The 20,021-nt window shown below is 37.7% G+C and overlaps 1 protein-coding gene across 2 annotated transcripts in view; it reads left to right on the forward strand.

The window, feature by feature from the left end:
* Positions 1-20,021, forward strand: part of UNC5C (unc-5 netrin receptor C) — a 425,239-nt gene that overhangs the window by 225,165 nt on the left and 180,053 nt on the right. For both annotated transcript variants that reach the window (XM_005207736.3, XM_002688134.5), the window contains exon 2: positions 8,723-8,944. In XM_005207736.3, coding sequence (XP_005207793.1) covers positions 8,723-8,944 — 222 coding nt within the window. The remainder of the gene's footprint in view (positions 1-8,722; positions 8,945-20,021) is intronic.

Consider the following 20,021-nt stretch of genomic DNA (forward strand, 5'->3'; position numbering starts at 1 on the left):
AGTAGCATTGATTTGGGAAGGTTTAATGTAGTGAAGAAACCGATGCTGGTTATTCTAGGCAGAAGCTGTAGGTTGCACGTGGAATTATCTAATTTCCCCTTTTCTTAATTTAAATACAAACTCAAAAACACATTAAAAAATAGAAATCCTCCGTAATCTAGCATGTGAAAAATCCACTCCAAATAGAGGGAAAAAATTCCCCCTAAAGCTCTCTGATTCTTCTCCCCAAGAAGTATTTACTGTTAATATTTTTGAGCTTTGGCTTCTAGGCTTTGCCTTACACTTTTTCTTGTGATTTATTAATGCAGCCATCTACACACACACACACACACACACACTGCTCTTTCTGCCCTCTCTCCTTTCATTCCTTCTTTTCTGTCTTCTTTAACAAGAGTTGCATCACTCTATACAGATTGGCTGAAATCTTGTTTTATTTGCCTAGTGAATAATGGACACCCTTTTAATTTAATACATACAAATTTGCCTCCTTATTTTTATTGATGAAATAGTGTTCTCCTGGATGGATATATCATTAATAATTATCTGATCATTCCTTAGTTTGTTGTTAAGTTGTTCTCAGACTCATTTAAATAGTTAATTTCAGCTGTATTTTGTTGCAATGTATCATTTATTTGTTTAAATAAACAATGCTGCAGTGAACATCTTTGTATACATTTATATTCTGATGCCCTTATGTCTGAAACAGGGATTTGAAGAAGTGGGATAACCTATTTGGGTGTATACATAGATTTAGTTTTTATTTGTATTTTCAAATACTCTCTACTGTGATACCAATTTACACTATAGCCAGTATGTGCAAATACACATTTCCTCAAAACCTCATCAATCATTCAGTATATTTTAGTTAATGTGATAAGCAAAAAGAAACTTACCATCATGCTTTACATTGCATTGATTAAATTATTTGAAGAAGGAAGCAAACTTTTCTAAGATGGTGTATAGAACACATGGCAAAGTAGAGACTGTAGGCAGGAAAACACTTAGGATTTTATGTTAGCAAAAGTCAGAAATAATAAAGGCTTAAACGGGGGCAGAAGGAGGTGCCTCTCTTTCACAGCTAAGTGCATGTCAAATAGCATGCTGACTTCATGTCACTATTAATAATGTATGGGGATTATTTGGAAATTATTTCCTTAAACATAGAAAAAAAGTTTTTTTCTTTTAGAGTTAGAAATCATGCAGTACTTTCAAATTGTCCAATACACTTAAGGCATTATATATTCCACTACTTAAATTTAAATGATGTATCCATTAATATGTTACTTGTAATATAAGCCATAGTCTTTGTCTTTCAAAGGATATTTTAATCAAAATATTAAAAATAAGCTGAAGTCTCATTCAAATAGTTAATTCCAGTTGCCTTTTGTTGTAATATATCATGAATTATTTCTCTGATGGATGGGCAGCCAAATGCAGATAAATTAGCTTTGCAGTCATTCATTTTAAATTGCTCTTGAATCATTTGGAAGTAAATTCCATTTCAAAAGACTATGCTCCAGGTCTCAGACAAAGAGATAATAGTCCTATATTTTATGATATAAGCAGTAATAGCTTAAGTCTTATGATTTAGAAATATAGAAACTTGTGTATTAAGTTCATGAAAATTAAAGCTTAATATATAGCAATAAAACCAGAAACCTACAGCTTCCTAGATTGATGTTCGTAGCATAATATTTTCCTGTCAAAAATTAGGTGGAATGAAAGTCTATAAAAATAATAATGGTGCAAAGCTTTCTCTTCTTGTATATAAATGAAAATACAAAAGGCTATATGAGATAACAGAAAAGGAATACTGAGATTTACCTGATATTGAAATGAAACTGTTAATATCATTGTTGAATAATGGTATAAAGTGGAAAATTATATCATGTGTTAGGGAGGGTAAAATGAAAAATAATGTTAAATCTGAATCAAAAAGGCAGTATATCTTTAAGTTAATACTGAACTCAACAAACAGAATAAAACCAAATTTGGAAATTTTTCTTTGTTCATTTGAATGAACTACATGTAGAAAAATTATTTAGCTATTTAATTAAGTCAATTTGTCCAAATAGTGTAATGTGGACAGTAGCATCTGGAATGTGCCTTTATATATAATGACAGGATAACTGTAGTGCGTTGTCAGAAATAGCTTCACAGTCTGAAGTTGCTATTCACAAATCGAGTTCCCATTATCTCCCTGAAGACTTCAGGAGGCGCTTTGGATATTTATATTAAGAAATAAAGTGGTAAGAGGATGCACTCACTGCTCTAGCTGGCAGAAAAATCAAATTGTTCTTTTATAGCTTCAACTTTTGCAGCATGACCTTAATACTACTATCAAAAAACTGGCTTATTTGTGCAGTAAAATGAATTGCATGCTAGGAAATGATCTCAGTAAACAGCCTACCAGTTCAAGGTAGAATCTCAAACCTTGTTTATTATTCTCACGTACCTCTAGTGCCCTAAGAATGTTAACCTTGGTGTGGCAGGAATTTTATTTGTTTTGGATCAGGCCTTTGGATGGGCACTGAAGTACATCGAAGGGAAAGCCAGCAACAGATACAATCACACACTTCCCCTTGAACACCACTGCAGACACACTTGCTTAGAGAATTGATCGGCAGCTGAGTTTCTCAGTCTGAAAAGCCATGTTTTCTTCTAGAAAAAATCTGATCACTATAAGAAGCTGGGAAATACCAGATAAGTTCTAAAGTGGATATCCACTAAGTATATCTAATTTTAATTCTCAGACTTCACATGATGTGAAACACTCAACTAAACGATGTTTATAGAGAGGGCCACCTTCATGGTCTGTGACCTGTGCTCTCACACAGCACCTATGCTTTGTTTAATACCCTACTGTAAGCGTCTCTGAAGTCTTAATACATTTTTATACAAGGGATCCCCAAATTGTCATTCTGCACTGGGCCACACAAATTTGATAGCCAATCCAGTCTGTAGATTTTACTATTTTTATGACACCTTATATTTGTAAATGAATTTGAGGCACTGTAAAGAGAAGACTCCTGAGAGTCCCTTGGACTGCAAGGAGATCCAACCAGTCCATTCTAAAGGAGATCAGTCCTGGGTGTTCTTTGGAAGGACTGATGCTAAAGTTGAAATTCCAGTACTCTGGCCACCTCATGCGAAGAGTTGATTCATTGGAAAAGATCCAGACGCTGGGAGGGACTGAGGGCAGGAAGAAAAGGGGATGACAGGGGAAGAGATGGCTGGATGGCATCACCGACTCGATGGACATGGGTTTGAGTGAACCCCGGGAGTTGGTGATGGACAGGGAGGCCTGGTGTGCTGCGATTCATGGGGTCGCAAAGAGTCAGACATGACTGAGAAACTGAACTGAACTGAACTGAACTGAAACTCTAAAATACCTTGTGGATCTGTTAAGAATGCTCAAAGTCACATTAGTGTGAGCCTTTTGTTGACCTTCTGTAAGTGCCTGATACTATGCTAGACTTATGGAAAATAAAAACACAAACAGTAGACCCTGTCTTCAAAAAACTTTCATACTAGTGTTAAGAATTTGTTATATATTTCTGGCTTTGAAAATTGGGAATAGTTGGATAACTCTGGTTGCCAAAATTGGAAAGCAGATTTCTCCATATGTGAGAAGCAAATTTATAGTGTGAAGAGCTAAATGTTCATGAAAAGGTATTTGTAGGTGAACACTTGCAGATGATATTTTTTTCCTTATTGCACATGGTATTTGGAGATGATCACTTTTTCCTTGTTAAATGCATATAGATGTAAGCATACTGGATATTTAAATACTCAGCCATTTTTCTTTAGAAATCTTGATTGAAGAGAATTGACTTGCTTGATTTTTTTTTAATTACTCTAGTAAAAATAGAAGATAAAATTTCATTAAAAGGCAATTTATGTAATACCACTATATCTGGAAATCAATGCTGACACTTGCCATTTTTTGTCTAGAGCAAAGAAAGTTTTCTCTTAGCATGCTTAACCTAATGGTGGGAGAGCTGTTTTCTGGGCCATTTTCCACAGTTGGGCATGGTACCCAGGCCATCTGTTGTAAATGATCAAAGAAAGGGTTTCTCAACAGCAAGCCCACTGATAATCAGTACAGTTGTACTTTGTATTATCTGTTTCACTATGTATATCTTACTGACTCAGGGTCTTGAAAATTACCTTTATAAATGTCATTCTTACACCCGAATTAAGTACCAGAAGTGATGTGCCATATTGCCTGATGTGAATTAATCTAGGGCATGGACTTAAATACACTGTATCTGTAGCACAAGAAATATTAATAAACTAATATGCTGTGATTGGTTAAGGCATCTCTCTAGATCAAATTTAAGAATGGGTTCATACATAGACTAGAATGATGTATTAAAGAAACACTGGAGTTATGATGAAAACATTTTAAATGATAGAAATAATTTCTTAAAAAGTTAGATATTGTTATTTAACAGACACCTTGAAAAATTAATAATTTATGAAGCCTCAGACTCATAGAATTATTTCTCTTTCCTTGTAGTGATCATCTATGTTTTAAAATTCAAAATTTAGGAAATTCAAAATTAGTTTGTTCATACATTTTCTAAATGCATCAAATCATTACTGTTTTTTCCCTGCACTTAACAGAGCCCTGTTTGCCTTGAAAGCATATGTGTGACTTTTTCTTGGACTAGTCCATTAAGGTTCCCAGTGGTTTGCAACAAAATAATCAAATGAATTTTTTTTGAAATGACTAAAGCAGCTCATATCATTTTATCCACATTTGAACTTGACTGAAGTCAGAGATGAAGTGAAGAATGAAGAGATATATGTATTGGCTAGGCAGGGTAATCAATTCTTAGTCCTTTTCTATCTTTCTGTGGGAGAAGGCAATGGCACCCCACTCCAGTACTCTTGCCTGGAAAATCCCATGGACGGAGGATCCTGGAAGGCTGAAGTCCATGGGGTCACTGAGGGTCGGACACGACTGAGCGACTTCACTTTCACTTTTCACTTTCATGCATTGGAGAAGGAATGGCAACCCACTCTAGTGTCTTTGCCTGGAGAATCCCAGGGAAGGGGGAGCCTGGTCGGCTGCCATCTATGGGGTCGCAGAGTTGGAGACGACTGAAGTGACTTAGCTTAGCTTAGCTTATCTTTCTGTAGGATGTAAACATGTAACTACGTTTGCTACATTACTGAATAAGGTAAGGTGGTATATAATCACCTGGTATCTTACAATCATCATTCCTTCTAAAGGAGCAAGTCTCATCTTCTAGAACAATGACTGAAAAAAAGGCTTTTTTACATTTTGCTTACTTGAATAAATATATTGTTATGGAATACATATACATGTTATAGTATAAATGTACACAAATAGTTAAAAAGTTGAGTTACCCTCTGCCTTTGTGAGTAATAATTGAAAACAACAGTAACATTTTACAGAATTTGAGTCTTATATTTTGTGGCACTTTATTGATTATTGGCATGGTCCATCATTACATGTACCAGTAACTGCTTCAGAAGAGAAAAACAACAAAAAATGGAATAAGGCCTTCAAGACATCAGCTTCGCGCTGATGGGTCTGTCAGTACCTCGGTTCCCTGTTCGTTTGCCTTTCTGAACTGTTTATTTAGGCACTCTTGAGTGTTCCTGCACATTGACTACATTAGCTGAAGTTGATGGAAATGAGGTTATTCTGTAGTAAGCTGACAGTCTGGGTCCTTGATGTCCAACAATTGAAAAACCAGAAATGATGCCCTGTTAGAAGAAAGTATATTAAGGAAGTAAAGTGAGAAAACAAGTTAGAGACGGAAAACGTTGTTTCCATTGCAGGGTCAGTCGTTTGTAATTGAGTGGTTTTGAAAGCTAGTTTTGTCTATGATGCAGGTAAAGCCAGTTTTGACTGCAGAACAAATTAGTAGAGACTAGATGTCCTTACTAATTGACTGTGATCACATGACCCAGATGGAAAAGTCCCAGGCCAAGTTTCTTAGTGGACAAATGTCCCCTTTACCAATGGCTGTCTCCTCAGCCAGGGAAACAACTGAATAAGCCAGGAAATGACTTCCACGATAATGTCTTAGCAATCAGTGTTTAACTACCAACACCATAATCAATATTTGCTGCTGAATATATGCGCTTTTTTTTTTTGAGCAAACCTAGGAAGATGGTGTGGAGAAGGCAATGGTACCCCACTCCAGTACTCTTGCCTGGAAAATCCCATGGACGGAGGAGCCTGGTAGGCTGTAGTCCATGGGGTCGCTAAGAGTTGGACACAACTGAGCAACTTCACTTTCACTTTTCACTTTCATGCATTGGAGAAGGAAATGGCAACCCACTCCAGTGTTCTTGCCTGGAGAATCCCAGGGACGGGGGAGCCTGGTGGGCTGCCGTCTATGGGATCACACAGGGTCAGACACGACTGAAGTGACTTAGCAGTAGCAGTAGCAAGAAGATAGTGAAGGACAGGGAAGCCTGGTATGCTGCAGTTCATGGGGTCGTAAAGAGTGGGACATGACCTAGCGACTGAACAACGGCAATACATACTTTTAAAGAACTTGTAAAAACTTTTAATTTTGGCCTCAGAGTTTTAACTTACATATTAGCCTACGGTGCTTAGTCAATGTAGGAAGTTAATAATAGTTTTGTTCTCCACTATCCTTCATAAGAAGAAAATTATCAGGGCTAACTGAAATGTAGTGTATTAGATTCCTTTGTCTTTTGTGAAGTATAATAATAGGGTTTCTAAAGGCACTTTTATTAGTTTCTGTTTTTTATTTGGAATCATGCAGAAACCAAGTTAAAGGAAAATATACCTCAAATTGTGTAAGTATCTGTAACGGTCTTGGGGTTTTGTTTATTCAGTGGTATTGGAACAGCAAGGTAGGAGCAATATGTTTGATAAATTTCAATGTATAAAAAAATGAGGCTTTTGTTCTTCATGTTAATACTCTAATATTATTAATATTCTAATGAGAATAAGTGTGACTAATCATATAACTTATGGTATTTGAGATACAGTTTCCAAATAAGACTAAACAGCATTTCTAAACTCTAGGTTTTACTGCAGAACTATTCATATTAACACTATTGGTTGACTTGATGTTATCATGTATATTTCCAGTGTTGAGAATAATTCTGAGTCGATAATAATTTATAAATAATAACTATAAATTAATAATTCAATAAATATTTTTGGTTAAGTGAATGAATATATCATGAAGTGGCATCTTTTGAAAATAATGACAGACTTCAATCTGAACTTAAAGATCTTTAACTCATATTTCTAGTATTTCTTTTAAGCTCCTTGCATAGGATTCAAGGCTTACCTAACAGCCAGATGGCTCAAGTGGAAAAGAATCTACCTGCCATCACAGGAGACATGGGTTTGATCCCTGGATCGGGAGGATCCCCTGAAGGAGGAAATGTCAACCCACTCCAGTATTCTTGCCTGGATAATCCCATGGACAGAGGAGCTTGGCTACAGACTATGGGGTCATAAGGAGTGGTGTACAACTTAGCGATTGAATACACACACACACACACACACTTTATACTTTTCAAATAAGTTTTACTGATGAAGTTGCTCTTGGTTTTGTCAGCTCTCAAGGGTAACACTGTGTAGTGGGAGGGGTAGTGCTATGTTGGGAAGATCACAGTTTGTGAGGGAAACAAACCTCGGTTTTGATCTCAGTTCTGCAAGTTATTACTTGTGTTCTCAGGGCAAGATAATTATCACCCTAGATATTGTATTTTGTCATGTGTAAAAATAAGAATAATCATCTAAATCCTTAAACAACTAGTCACTAGACCTAACATATTGCCTGTTTAATAACAGGCACTCAAATTACTTAATTAGATGATTTATGAATCATTATTGTTATCAAGCCAGGTTTGTTTTGCCCAATATACAGCAAGCCAAAATGCAGAGCTGCCTAGGTTTTCAGGGAAAAGGGCAGCTAAGTATGGGTATCAAGGAGCAAGTCTCAGAACCACCTCTCCGAAGGCAAGGGTTCAGAGTATTTATGCGTGCGTGCTAAGTTGCTTCAGTTGTGTCCAACTCTTTGCGACCCTATGGACTGTAGCCCACCAGGCTCTTCTGTCCTTGGGATTTCCCAGGCAAGAGTACTGGAGTGGGTTGTCATGCCCTTCTCCAGGGGATCTTTCTGACCCAAGGATCAAACCTTTGTCTCCAGCATCTCCTGCATTGGCAGGCGGGTTCTTTACCACCCACTAGCGCCATCTAGAGGTATCTATGAAGTAAAGAATAAAGAAGCAGGGTTGTCTAAGGCATGGGGAGTGTGGGGAGCTCAGGGAAAGGGGACTGGAAAAAGGTGCAGTTAATTGTTCTACACAGGTGTAAGTCAGCTCAGGCCTTGGTTTATTCAAAAATGAAGGCACTTATCAGGATCTGAGGGTGGAGTTTTCAGCCCTTAGATGTCAAAATGTCATCCAGAGGACACTAGCACATGCCCAGTTGAAGGGCTGATGTTCCTATACCGTTCGACTCAAGCTAGACACAGCTGATTGCAAGTTCCTAGAAAATGATTCCTAAACATCTTATTGTTTAGGTGTGATGCGAAGTACATGCAAGCCTTCTGTATACCTTGATTAAAGAAGGCAGGTGAAATGGATATGACTAATGATTGCCCACAGTTTTATTAATTTTGAACAAATAGCAAGTGAAAGGCAAATGGCTACAAAGTTCTAAACATTTTTCATTTTCTCGTTTTCCCAGATGATGACTTTTTTCATGAACTCCCAGAAACCTTTCCATCTGACCCACCTGAACCTCTGCCACATTTCCTTATTGAGCCTGAAGAAGCTTATATTGTGAAGAATAAGCCTGTGAACCTGTATTGTAAAGCCAGCCCTGCCACCCAGATCTACTTCAAGTGCAATAGTGAATGGGTTCATCAGAAGGACCACATAGTAGATGAGAGAGTAGATGAAACTTCTGGTGAGTTTTCCATTGCATTTGCACTGCTGTTTAGGATTCACTTACTACTTTGATGTGTTGTCATATTGTTCCTTCAGTTATTGAAATTGAAAGTACAATGATTATCCTTTGGTAAAAAAGTCTAAGGCCTTTTGGTTAAGATTTGGTGATATCATTCCCTGTATTGCAAAGTAAAATGTGATGAATAAATCTTGACTTGATTCCTGTTGAACCCCATAGAATTAAGGTATGGTTTATACTTAAGAGGGCTTCCTTGGTGGTCCAGATGGTAAAGAATCTGCCTGCAATGCGGGAGCCCTTGGTTCGATCCCTGGTTTGGGAAGATATCCTGGAGACTGGAATGGCTACACACTTTGTTATTCTGGCCTGGAGAATTCTATAGACAGAGGAACCTGTGGCCTACAGTCCATGGGGTCACAAAGAGTCAGACACAACTGAGTGACTTTCACTTATACTTTATACTTAAGAAGATAAATAATGAGCATGAATAGACTGAATCATGGTAAGTAAATACCTTAGTGAAAGATGCCTTTGAATTTCACTTGTGTTTTCAAGTCTGGTTGTCAGGCCTAAATATCCTGGAATTGAGGAATGTTTTCAATTAAAGATAAATTGTACTTGTTTACCAACCCACTCCAGTATTCTTGCCTGGAGAATCCCATGGACAGAGGAGCCTGGTGGACTGCTGCCCATAGGGTCACACAGAGTTGGACAGGACTGAAGCTCCTTAGCAGCAGCAGCAGTACTTGTTTACATGATTGTCAAGTATTAATTCCCATGCATCAGTTCAGTTCAGTTCAGTCGCTCAGTCGTGTCCGACTCTTCGCGACCCCATGAATCACAGCACACCAGACCTCCCTGTCCATCACCAACTCCCAGAGTTCACTCAGACTCACGTGCATCGAGTCAGTGATGCCATCCAGCCATCTCATCCTCTGTCGTCCCCTTCTCCTCCTGCCCCCAATCCCTCCCAGCATCAGAGTCTTTTCCAATGAGTCAACTCTTCACATGAGGTGGCCAAAATACTGGAGTTTGAGCTTTAGCATCAGTCCTTCCAAAGAAATCCCAGGGCTGATCTCCTTCAGAAAGGACTGGTTGGATCTCCATGCAGTCTAAGGGACTCTCAAGAGTCTTCTCCAGCACCACAGTTAAAAAGCATCAATTCTTCGGTGCTCAGCCTTCTTCACAGTCCAACTCTCACATCCATACATAACCACTGGAAAAACCATAGCCTTGACTAGACGGACCTTTGTTGGCAAAGTAATGTCTCTGCTTTTGAATATGCTATCTAGGTTGGTCATAACTTTCCTTCCAAGGAGTAAGCGTCTTTTAATTTCATGGCTGAAGTCACCATCTGCAGTGATTTTGGAGCCCCCAAAAATAAAGTCTGACACTGTTTACACTGTCCCCCCATCTATTTCCCATGACGTGATGGGACCAGATGCCATGATCTTCATTTTCTGAATGTTGAGCTTTAAGCCAACTTTTTCACTCTCCACTTTCACTTTCATCAAGAGGCTTTTTAGTTCCTTGTCACTTTCTGCCATAAGGGTGGTGTCATCTGCATATCTGAGGTTATTGATATTTCTCCCGGCAATCTTGATTCCAGCTTGTGTTTCTTCCCATGCATAGTTTCCCCTTATATATTCTTAAACAATTTGTAAACACTGTAGATTCAAAATACTTGTATCTTTAACTTACATCTGAAGATGAATCCTAATTACGTAGCTCTTTGCTGAAGTTAAATTCAGAGTGACTGAGAAAAGTGATATTGTGGGTTCCACAAAGAAAACTAGTGAGTGTAGCCCCCATCTGGGTAGATCTTGATTAGAGTATATTTGCCTCTTACATTGTTAAAAATCCTGACTTTATTGCTTTGTAAATATCATTCTTAATAGCAAAATACTAAAGCCAAAGAGAGGATGGAGTAGACCTTAATAAACTGTAAGATTTACATTGGCTATAAAGGTAACTTTCTTGATAGAAATTTCTTATTCCACAATAGGTAACTTAAGAGAGTTGTAGAAACCCCTAGAGTTATTTCAAACTAGAAAATATATATGTATTTCTACAGTGGTTCAAGAGTTTTTGCTCTCCAGTAGGGATAATAACAATCTGAATTTTCACATTCCTTCCAGATTTGTGATTTTTTTAATAATATTAAGACATACATTTTAATAATTAAGACTTTGTTGATCAATATTTCCAAACTAAATTGTGACAAATATGATAAAAGTGGAAGTATTTAAGTATCTTAATTTTCTTTCATAAATATCTCTATGTAACAAAATGAATACATGTTTTCAAAATTCAATTGTAATTAATTCGTATTTGTATCCAAAGGTTGGTTAATGAGGGGCAAGCAGTGACCAGCATTTGAAGGAAATCTTCGTTCAGTGTCTCTAACAATTAAGAGCTATTAGATGATTGAACATAGACCATGAGAAGCCTGAGAAGAGGCATCTTTAAAAAGAAGAAAAAGCTTGTGAGACATATACTTATATAACACAAATGGTCTTAGAAAATTAGGTGGCAGCTCCACATAATTGTCAGTTTGCAAGTCAGTATGCTCACTGCATGTAAGCTGATGACTGTAGAAATAACTGGGTATCCAGCTATATAGTCTCTTCCTTCAGGGAATTGGTCTATTACACCTCTTGGTCTAATTACTCAGTAAATAGCTCCACCAGATGTCTTCAAAATCTCAAGTGAATTGAGTTTTATTTGTTTCAGCCCATTTATTTGTAAAGATTTCAAACACACACATTTTAATAGTAAGAGGAAAAATAAAATCACAAAACTAAAATGAGAGTCATAAACATACTTAGGCTTTTCTTTACTAGATTAATGAATATGCTTTTATACGAAGATTATAAATAAAAACAAAATTGCTCTGATACTGAACACGTCTAGCAGCCTCATGCTCTCTTGGTTGTGTATGTGTTTATGTATATTTTTTTAAAAGGCAGTTCCTTTTCATAAAGCATTATATTTTTATCTCCACAGAAAATTAATTAATATTGCCTATACCAATGATTAGAAATACATCTTAAAGCAACTATAAATGAAAATACATGGTATGTTTTCATTCAAATTCAGGATGAGATAGATTAGAGCCAAGGAAAGATTTGGCAGCCTTAATACTTGCATAGTCTTCATATTTGGAATGGAATGCTTTTTTGTTGTTTTTCCTTTTCATCCAAAACTATACAGGATAGCTAGCATCCAGGAGAATGCGTTACTTTTATATATAGGAAAAAGAGAGAGAGACCCACAGATACTAGTATCTTTTGATATTGTTCTTAACATGATTTATGTGTGCATGCTCAGTTGTGTCCTGCTCTCTGTGACCGCGTGGACTGTAGCTTGCCAAGTTCATCTGTCCATGGGATTTCCAAGGCAAGAATACTGGAGTGGGTTGCCATTTCCTCTTCCAGAGGATCCCCATTCAAGGATCAAGCCCAAGTCTCTTGCTTCTCCTGCTTGGTAGGTGAATTCTTTACCACTGAGCCCCCTGGGTGGTCATTTGGTGTTGTTCTTAACATACTAGCCAATGCAATTAGATAAGATAAATAACTAAATAGTTGAAAATGATCATTTGGACAAATATGATTTTGTAGATCTGGAAAACTTTTGCAGTTTCAAAGGAAAAATTGAAAACCATTAAGAAAATATAGAAAAGTGGCTGATAAAAGATATACATAACCCATCAACTTTTCTAAGTACAGTCAATTCAAATTATATTGAACTAAAATATATCATTTATAATAACAATGCAAAAATGTAGATACAAAACTATTAAAAATTTGGAGAATTTTAGAAAGAGTTTAAAATCCACTCAGAGACAAAAAATAATAATAATAATAATACAATGACTTGAATCAAGTGGAAAGACACGTCTTGTTCCTAGATAAAAAGACAATAGTTTTAAATGTTTGCTATTTATAAATGAATCCATAAAGTCATCAGCATTGTGTGAAAGATAATTTGTGAAAAGAGCTGGAAAAATTCTGAAATAGTAGCACAATAAAGAGATATCAGCTCTTTTTAACTGCGTCATAAGGCTAAAGAAATTTGATTTTAGCAGAGAATGAGACACACAGATTAATGGACACAAAATAGAAATCAGGAAATAAACATCTAAGGCATTTTATACTGTGATGGTGATAATTTCTAAATGCACAAGGTAGGAAGTTGGAAAAGTAAAATATAAATAATAAGTAAATAAATAAATAAAGCTTGAGTTCTAGCTCATTCTTTAGAATAAAATAAATTCTAGATGTTAGGGTTAACATCATTATCATTGTTGTCATTGCAGTCATCACCATCATCACTAGGAGAAAATTCTAGCAATTTATTTATTGGTTGTTTGGTTTCAGTGGTGATCAAAGCTTTTCTAATGAAGACAAAATCCAGAAGCCTTATATGAAAGCATTATTTTAGAAAAAATAAACCATTATTAAATTTACATAAAGCAAGAAAACCATAAAAACCAAGGGAGAGATATATACTAATCTAAGGGTTAATTTAATTAATATACTACTAGCTCTTAAAATCGGAGAAGGCAATGGCACCCCACTCTAGTACTCTTGCCTGGAAAATCCCATGGATGGAGGAGCCTGGTAGGCTGCAGTCCATGGGGTCCCTAAGAGTTGGACACGACTGAGCGACTTCACTTTCACTTTTCACTTTCATGCATTGGAGAAGGAAATGGCAACCCACTCCAGTGGTCTTGCCTGGAGAATCCCAGGGACGGGGGAGCCTGGTGGGCTGCCATCTATGGGGTCGCACACAGAGTCGGACATGACTGAAGCGACTTAGCAGCAGAATAGCAGCTCTTAAAATATTTTTAAGGAAATGATATGTATACCAATAAAATTGAGCCGAGTTTAAAGTCGGAGATGGAGGAAAAGAAGTGTAAGTGGTAAAGGCACATCTAAGAAAATGTTGTCACGATCAGAACAGTTGTTAGTGTACAGTGTGGATAACGGAGTGGGACAGGGATATTTCATACTTTGTTGATGAGGTTGCAAACTGACATAACCTTTTAGAAGACCAATTTGAAAATATCTGTCAACATCTAAATGTATATACCCTTTTACTCAGTAAATACAAATTGAGAAACTATCTAAAAATAAAATTCCTGATGAGCACAAAGGCTTGTATTCAGATTTGTCCATTGCGCCCTTGTTGAGGTTAGTATATCAAGGGCATCCATCTCTAGGATGGAATACTGCATTGCTTTGTAAAACAATGAGATTTGTACACATGTGAAGTGGTAGAAAATTCTATCAGATAAAATTTGAAGTGAAAACCAAAATATACAACATTGCATGCAATATATGTCTTTCTTGTGTAAAAAGAGGATGCACATGTATTTGTCTACGCGTTAGGATTTTCTGGAGAAACATACAAGCAGTTGACATCTCAGAATTTGGCCCAGTAAGAGATTTTTTTTTTTATTGTTTGATTTTCATTCAATCCTCTGAATGTGTTATCTTCATGATAGATAATGAAATCTGAATTTAAAAGGCCCAAACTGCTTTATTGCACTCTTTCCCTGTTATCATAAATCTGCAACCTATATACTACTGGGAGTAGAGACATTTGTAGTCCTCCTTATATTAGAGCTCTTTGTTTTTCATCGCTTTGCTCTTTCAGAACATTGAATGAAATTGAATTGCATGCTTCAAACTTGAGGGGTTTTCCTCTGAAGTTAGTTTCATCTGCAACTTTGGTGCCCAGCATTTTAATATAGTTTGAGTATTGTTTTGTTATGTGCCTTAGTGATTATTCATATTAGAATGCATTGAATTAATGGATATTAGAATACATAGAATTAATGTAAGAATACATTGTCTTGAAATATATTAGATATCCGAGAAATTTTCTAGGCATTTAAAAAATCAAACTGATTCTCAGATGGCAGGACAGAGAGAAGTCATTGCAAACAAATTTGTTTTTTGTAGGTATCTCCTCCTTAGGATGGCTTCCCTGGTAGCTCAGTGGTAAAGAACCTGCCTGCCAAGGAAGGAGACGTGGGTTTTGGTCTCTGGGTCAGGCAGATCCCCTGGAGAAGGAAATGGAAACCCACTCACTATTCTTGCCTGGAGAATCCCATGGACAGAGAAGCCTGATGGGCTGCAGTCCATGGGGTTGCAAAAGAATTGGACACTACTTAGTGACTCAACAACGGCAACAACTACCTTGGGATAATGATATCTGAAATCAAATACATTGGAAATCAGATGTATTGCCTTGTAACTAAGAAAAGCCAACTGTATTCAGTGAGATCTCCACCAGAGGTACATTTTAATTGAAAAACTACAAAATAATTTTTTAAAAAAAGCAAAAGTTTCTCTCCAACTGAAATTCTTTCTTTGAAATTACTAAAATATTAAATATGCCGAATTGCTCTGAAATATTAAGTAAATGGTTATATATATTCACTGAGCAAAACTATTCCATAGATAATAAAATGCCCTGATTAAAGATCATTCATTACTGTTACTGTTTGCTTTTCCATCATTTAAATCACATTTCATTTCTTGCAAGTACGTAATAAAAGAAACAGAAAAGTGGAAAGCAGAATGTATTAGGCGATTTAGAAATTTTGAATGTTGAGAAGCTCTTGATAATACAATAATAAGCATCCATGTTCCTTCAGGATTCCAAAGAATCTTGATCTGCTCAAAATTTTATGGTTACATTTTTATGAAAAGCTCAGGCTTGTCTGCTTGGTTTTTATTTACTTGAAACCTTTTCAATCCTTGTTTCCATGGTACCTAAGATTCACCATTGGAAAGTAAACATTTCCCCTCTATGAAGAAGCAAGGGAGTTTAGAAAACCTCCATTGGTTTGAAAATTTAGTAAGCTCTAGGTTTTCCCTTTTCATCTATAATTATTCTCTCATTAGCAGAATATTATCAATAGGACCAACATGACAGCAATGCAAAGAATTTCAAGCTTTATACTGAATTCCATGAGTTATGTCTTTAGTCATCACAGCAATCATTTTTTTTAAATTTTTAAACTTTACATAATTGTATTAGTTTTGCCAAATATCAAAATGAATCCGCCACAGGTATACATGTGTTCCCCATCCTGAACCCTCCTCCCTCCTCCCTCCCCATACCATCCCTCTGGGTCGTCCCAGTGCACTAGCCCCAAGCATCCAATATCGTGCATCGAACCTGGACTGGCATCTCGTTTCTTACATGGTATTTTACATGTTTCAATGCCATTCTCCCAAATCTTCCCACCCTCTCCCTCTCCCACAGAGTCCATAAGACTGTTCTATACATCAGTGTCTCTTTTGCTGTCTCGTACACAGGATTATTGTTACCATCTTTCTAAATTCCATATATATGCGTTAGTATACTGTATTGGTGTTTTTCCTTCTGGCTTACTTCAGTCTGTATAATAGGCTCCAGTTTCATCCACCTCATTAGAACTGATTCAAATGTATTCTTTTTAATGGCTGAGTAATACTCCATTGTGTATATGTACCTTAGCTTTCTTATCCATTCATCTGCTGATGGACATCTAAGTTGCTTCCATGTCCTGGCTATTATAAACAGTGCTGCGATGAACAATGGGGTACACGTGTCTCTTTCCCTTCTGGTTTCCTCAGTGAGTATGCCCAGCAGTGGGATTGCTGGATCATAAGCAATCTTATGATATAACTTTGGGATTCTCCTTTTGCATATGAGAAAACTGAGGCTCAGCAGGATAAAGAAACAAATTTGCCCAGTTGTATAGCTAAGAGGTGAAAGTCAAGATATGAACTAGGTTCAGTTCAGTTCAGTTGCTCAGTTACGTCTGACTCTTTGCAACCCCATTAACGCAGCACGCCAGGCTTCCCTGTCCATCACAAACTCCCAGAGATCACCCAAACTCATGTGCATCAAATCAGTGATGCCATCCAGCCATCTCATCCTCTGTTGTCCCCTTTTCCTCCTTCCCCCAATCCCTCCAAGCATCAGGGTCTTTTCCAATGAGTCAACTCTTCGCATCAGGTGGCCAAAGTATTGGAGTTTCAGCCTCAGCATCAGTCCTTCCAATGAACACCCAGGACTGGTCTCCCTTAGGATGGACTGGTTGGATCTCCTTGTAGTCCAAGGGACTCTCAAGGGTCTTCTCCAACAACACAGTTCAAAAGCATCAATTCCTCAGTGCTCAGCTTTCTTCACAGTCCAACTCTCACATCCATACATGACTACTGGAAAAACCATAGCCTTGACTAGACAGACCTTTGTTGGCAAAGTAATATATCTGCTTTTTAATATGCTAACTAGGTTGGTCATAACTTTCCTTCCAAGGAGTAAGCGTCTTTTAATTTCATGGCTGCAGTCACCATCTGCAGTGATTTGGGAGCCCAAAAAAAGAAAGTCTGACACTGCTTTCACTGTTTCCCCATCTATTTCCCATGAAGTGATGAGACCAGATGCCATGATCTTAGTTTTCTGAATGTTGAGTTTTAAGCCAACATTTTCACTCTCCTCTTTCACTTTCATGAAGAGGTTTTTTAGTTCCTCTTCACTTTCTACCATAAGGGTCGTGTCATCAGCATATCTGAGGTTATTGATATTTCTCCCGGCAATCTTGATTCCAGCTTGTGCTTCTTCCAGCCCAGTGTTTCTCATGATGTACTCTGCATAGAAGTTAAATAAGCAGGGTGACAATATACAGCCTTGACGTACTCCTTTTCCTATTTGGAACCAGTCTGTTGTTCCATGTCTAGTTCTAACTGTTGGCTTCCTCACCTGCATACAGATTTTTCAAGAGGCAGATCAGGTGGTCTGGTATTCCCATCTCTTTCAGAATTTTTTCACAGTTTATTGTGATCCACACAGTCAAAGGCTTTGGCAGAGTCAATAAAGCAGAAATAGATGTTTTTCTGGAACTCTCTTGCTTTTTCAATGACCCAGCAGATGTTGGCAATTTGATCTCTGGTTCCTCTACCTTTTCTAAATCCAGCTTGACCATCAGGAAGTTCATAGTTCACGTACTGCTGAAGCCTGGCTTGGAGAATTTTGAACATTACTTTACTAGCGTGTGAGACGAGTGCAATTGTTCAGTAGTTTGAGCATTCTTTGGCGTTGCCTTTCTTTGAGATTGGAATGAAAACTGACCTTTTCCAGTCCTGTGGCCACTGCTGAGTTTTCCAAATTTGCTGGCATAGGGAGTGCAGCACTTTAATAGCATCATCTTTCAGGATTTGAAATAGCTCAACTGGAATTCCATCACCTCCACTATCTTTGTTCATAGTGATGCTATCTAAGGCCCACTTGACTTCACATTCCAGGATGTCTGGCTCTAGGTGAGTGATCACACCATCTTGATTATCTGGGTCATGAAGATCTTTTTTGTACAGTTCTTCTATGTATTCTTGCCACCTCTTCTTAATATCTTCTGCTTCTGTTAGGTCCATACCATTTCTGTCCTTTATCGAGCCCATCTTTGCATGAAATGTTCCCTTGGTATCTCTAAGTTTCTTGAAGAGATCTCTAGTCTTTCCCATTCTGTTGTTTTCCTCTATTTCTTTGCATGGATCGCTGAGGAAGGCTTTCTTATCTCTCCTTGCTATTCTTTGGAACTCTACATTCAAATGGGAATATCTTTCCTTTTCTCCTTTGCTTTTTGCTTGTCTTCTTTTCACAGCTATTTGTAAGGGCTCCCCAGGCAGCCATTTTGCTTTTTTGCATTTCTTTTCCATGGGGATGGTCTTGATCCCTGTCTCCTGTACAATGTCACAAACCTCTGTCCATAGTTCATCAGGCACTCTATCAGATCTAGTCCCTTAAATTTATTTCTCACTTCCACTGTATAATCATAAGGGATTTGATTTAGGTCATACCTGAATGGTCTAGTGGTTTTCCCTACTTTCTTCAATTGAAGTATGAATTTGGCAATAAGGAGTTCATGATCTGAGCCACAGTCAGTTCCCGGTCTTTTTTTTCTGACTGTATAGAGCTTCTCCATCTTTGGCTGCAAAGAATATAATCAGTCAGATTTCAGTGTTGACCATCTGGTGATGTCCATGTGTAGAGTCCTCTCTTGTGTTGTTGGAAGCCTTTGCCCTGCTTCATTCTGTATTCCAAGGCCAAATTTGCCTGTTACTCCAGGTGTTTCTTCACTTCCTACTTTTGCATTCCAGTCCCCTATAATGAAAAGGACATCTTTTCTGGGTGTTAGTTCTAAAAGTTCTCGTAGGTCTTCATAGAACCATTCAACTTCAACTTCTTCAGCGTTACTGGTTGGGGCATAGGCTTGGATCACCGTGATATTGAATGGTTTGTCTTGGAAATGAACAGAGATTATTCTTTCATTTTTGAGATTGCATCCAAGTACTGCATTTTGGACTCTTTTGTTGACCATGATGGCTACTCCATTTCTTCTAAGGGATTCCTGTCCACAGTAGTAGATATAATGGTCATCTGAGTTAAAGTTACCTATTCCAGCCCATTTTAGTTCACTGATTCCTAGAACGTTGATGTTCACTCTTGCCGTCTCCTGTTTGACCACCTCCAATTTGCCTTGATTCATGGACCTAACATTCCAGGTTCCTATGCAATATTGCTCTTTACAGACTCGGACCTTGCTTCTATCACCAGTCGTATCCACAACTGGGTATTGTTTTTGCTTTGGCTCCATCCCTTCATTCTTTCTGGAGTTATTTCTCCACTGATCTCCTGTAGCATATTGGGCACCTACCGACCTGGGGAGTTCCTCTTTCAGTATCCTATCATTTTGCCTTTTCATACTGTTCATGGGGTTCTCAAGGCAAGAATACTTAAGTGGTTTGCCATTCCCTTCTCCAGTGGACCACATTCTGTCAGACCTTTCCACCATGACCGTCCGTCTTGGGTGGCCCCACACAGCATGGCTTAGTTTCATTGAGTTAGACAAGGCTGTGGTCCATGTGATCAGATTAGCTAGTTTTCTGTGATTATGGTTTCAGTGTGTCTGCCCTCTGATGCCCTCTCGCAACACCTACTGTCTTACTTGGGTTTTTCTTAATTTGGACATGGGGTATCTCTTCATGGCTGCTCCAGCAGAGCACAGCCTCTGCTC

The sequence above is a fragment of the Bos taurus genome, chromosome 6, assembly GCF_002263795.3.
Source record: "Bos taurus isolate L1 Dominette 01449 registration number 42190680 breed Hereford chromosome 6, ARS-UCD2.0, whole genome shotgun sequence".
NCBI lineage: Eukaryota > Metazoa > Chordata > Mammalia > Artiodactyla > Bovidae > Bos > Bos taurus.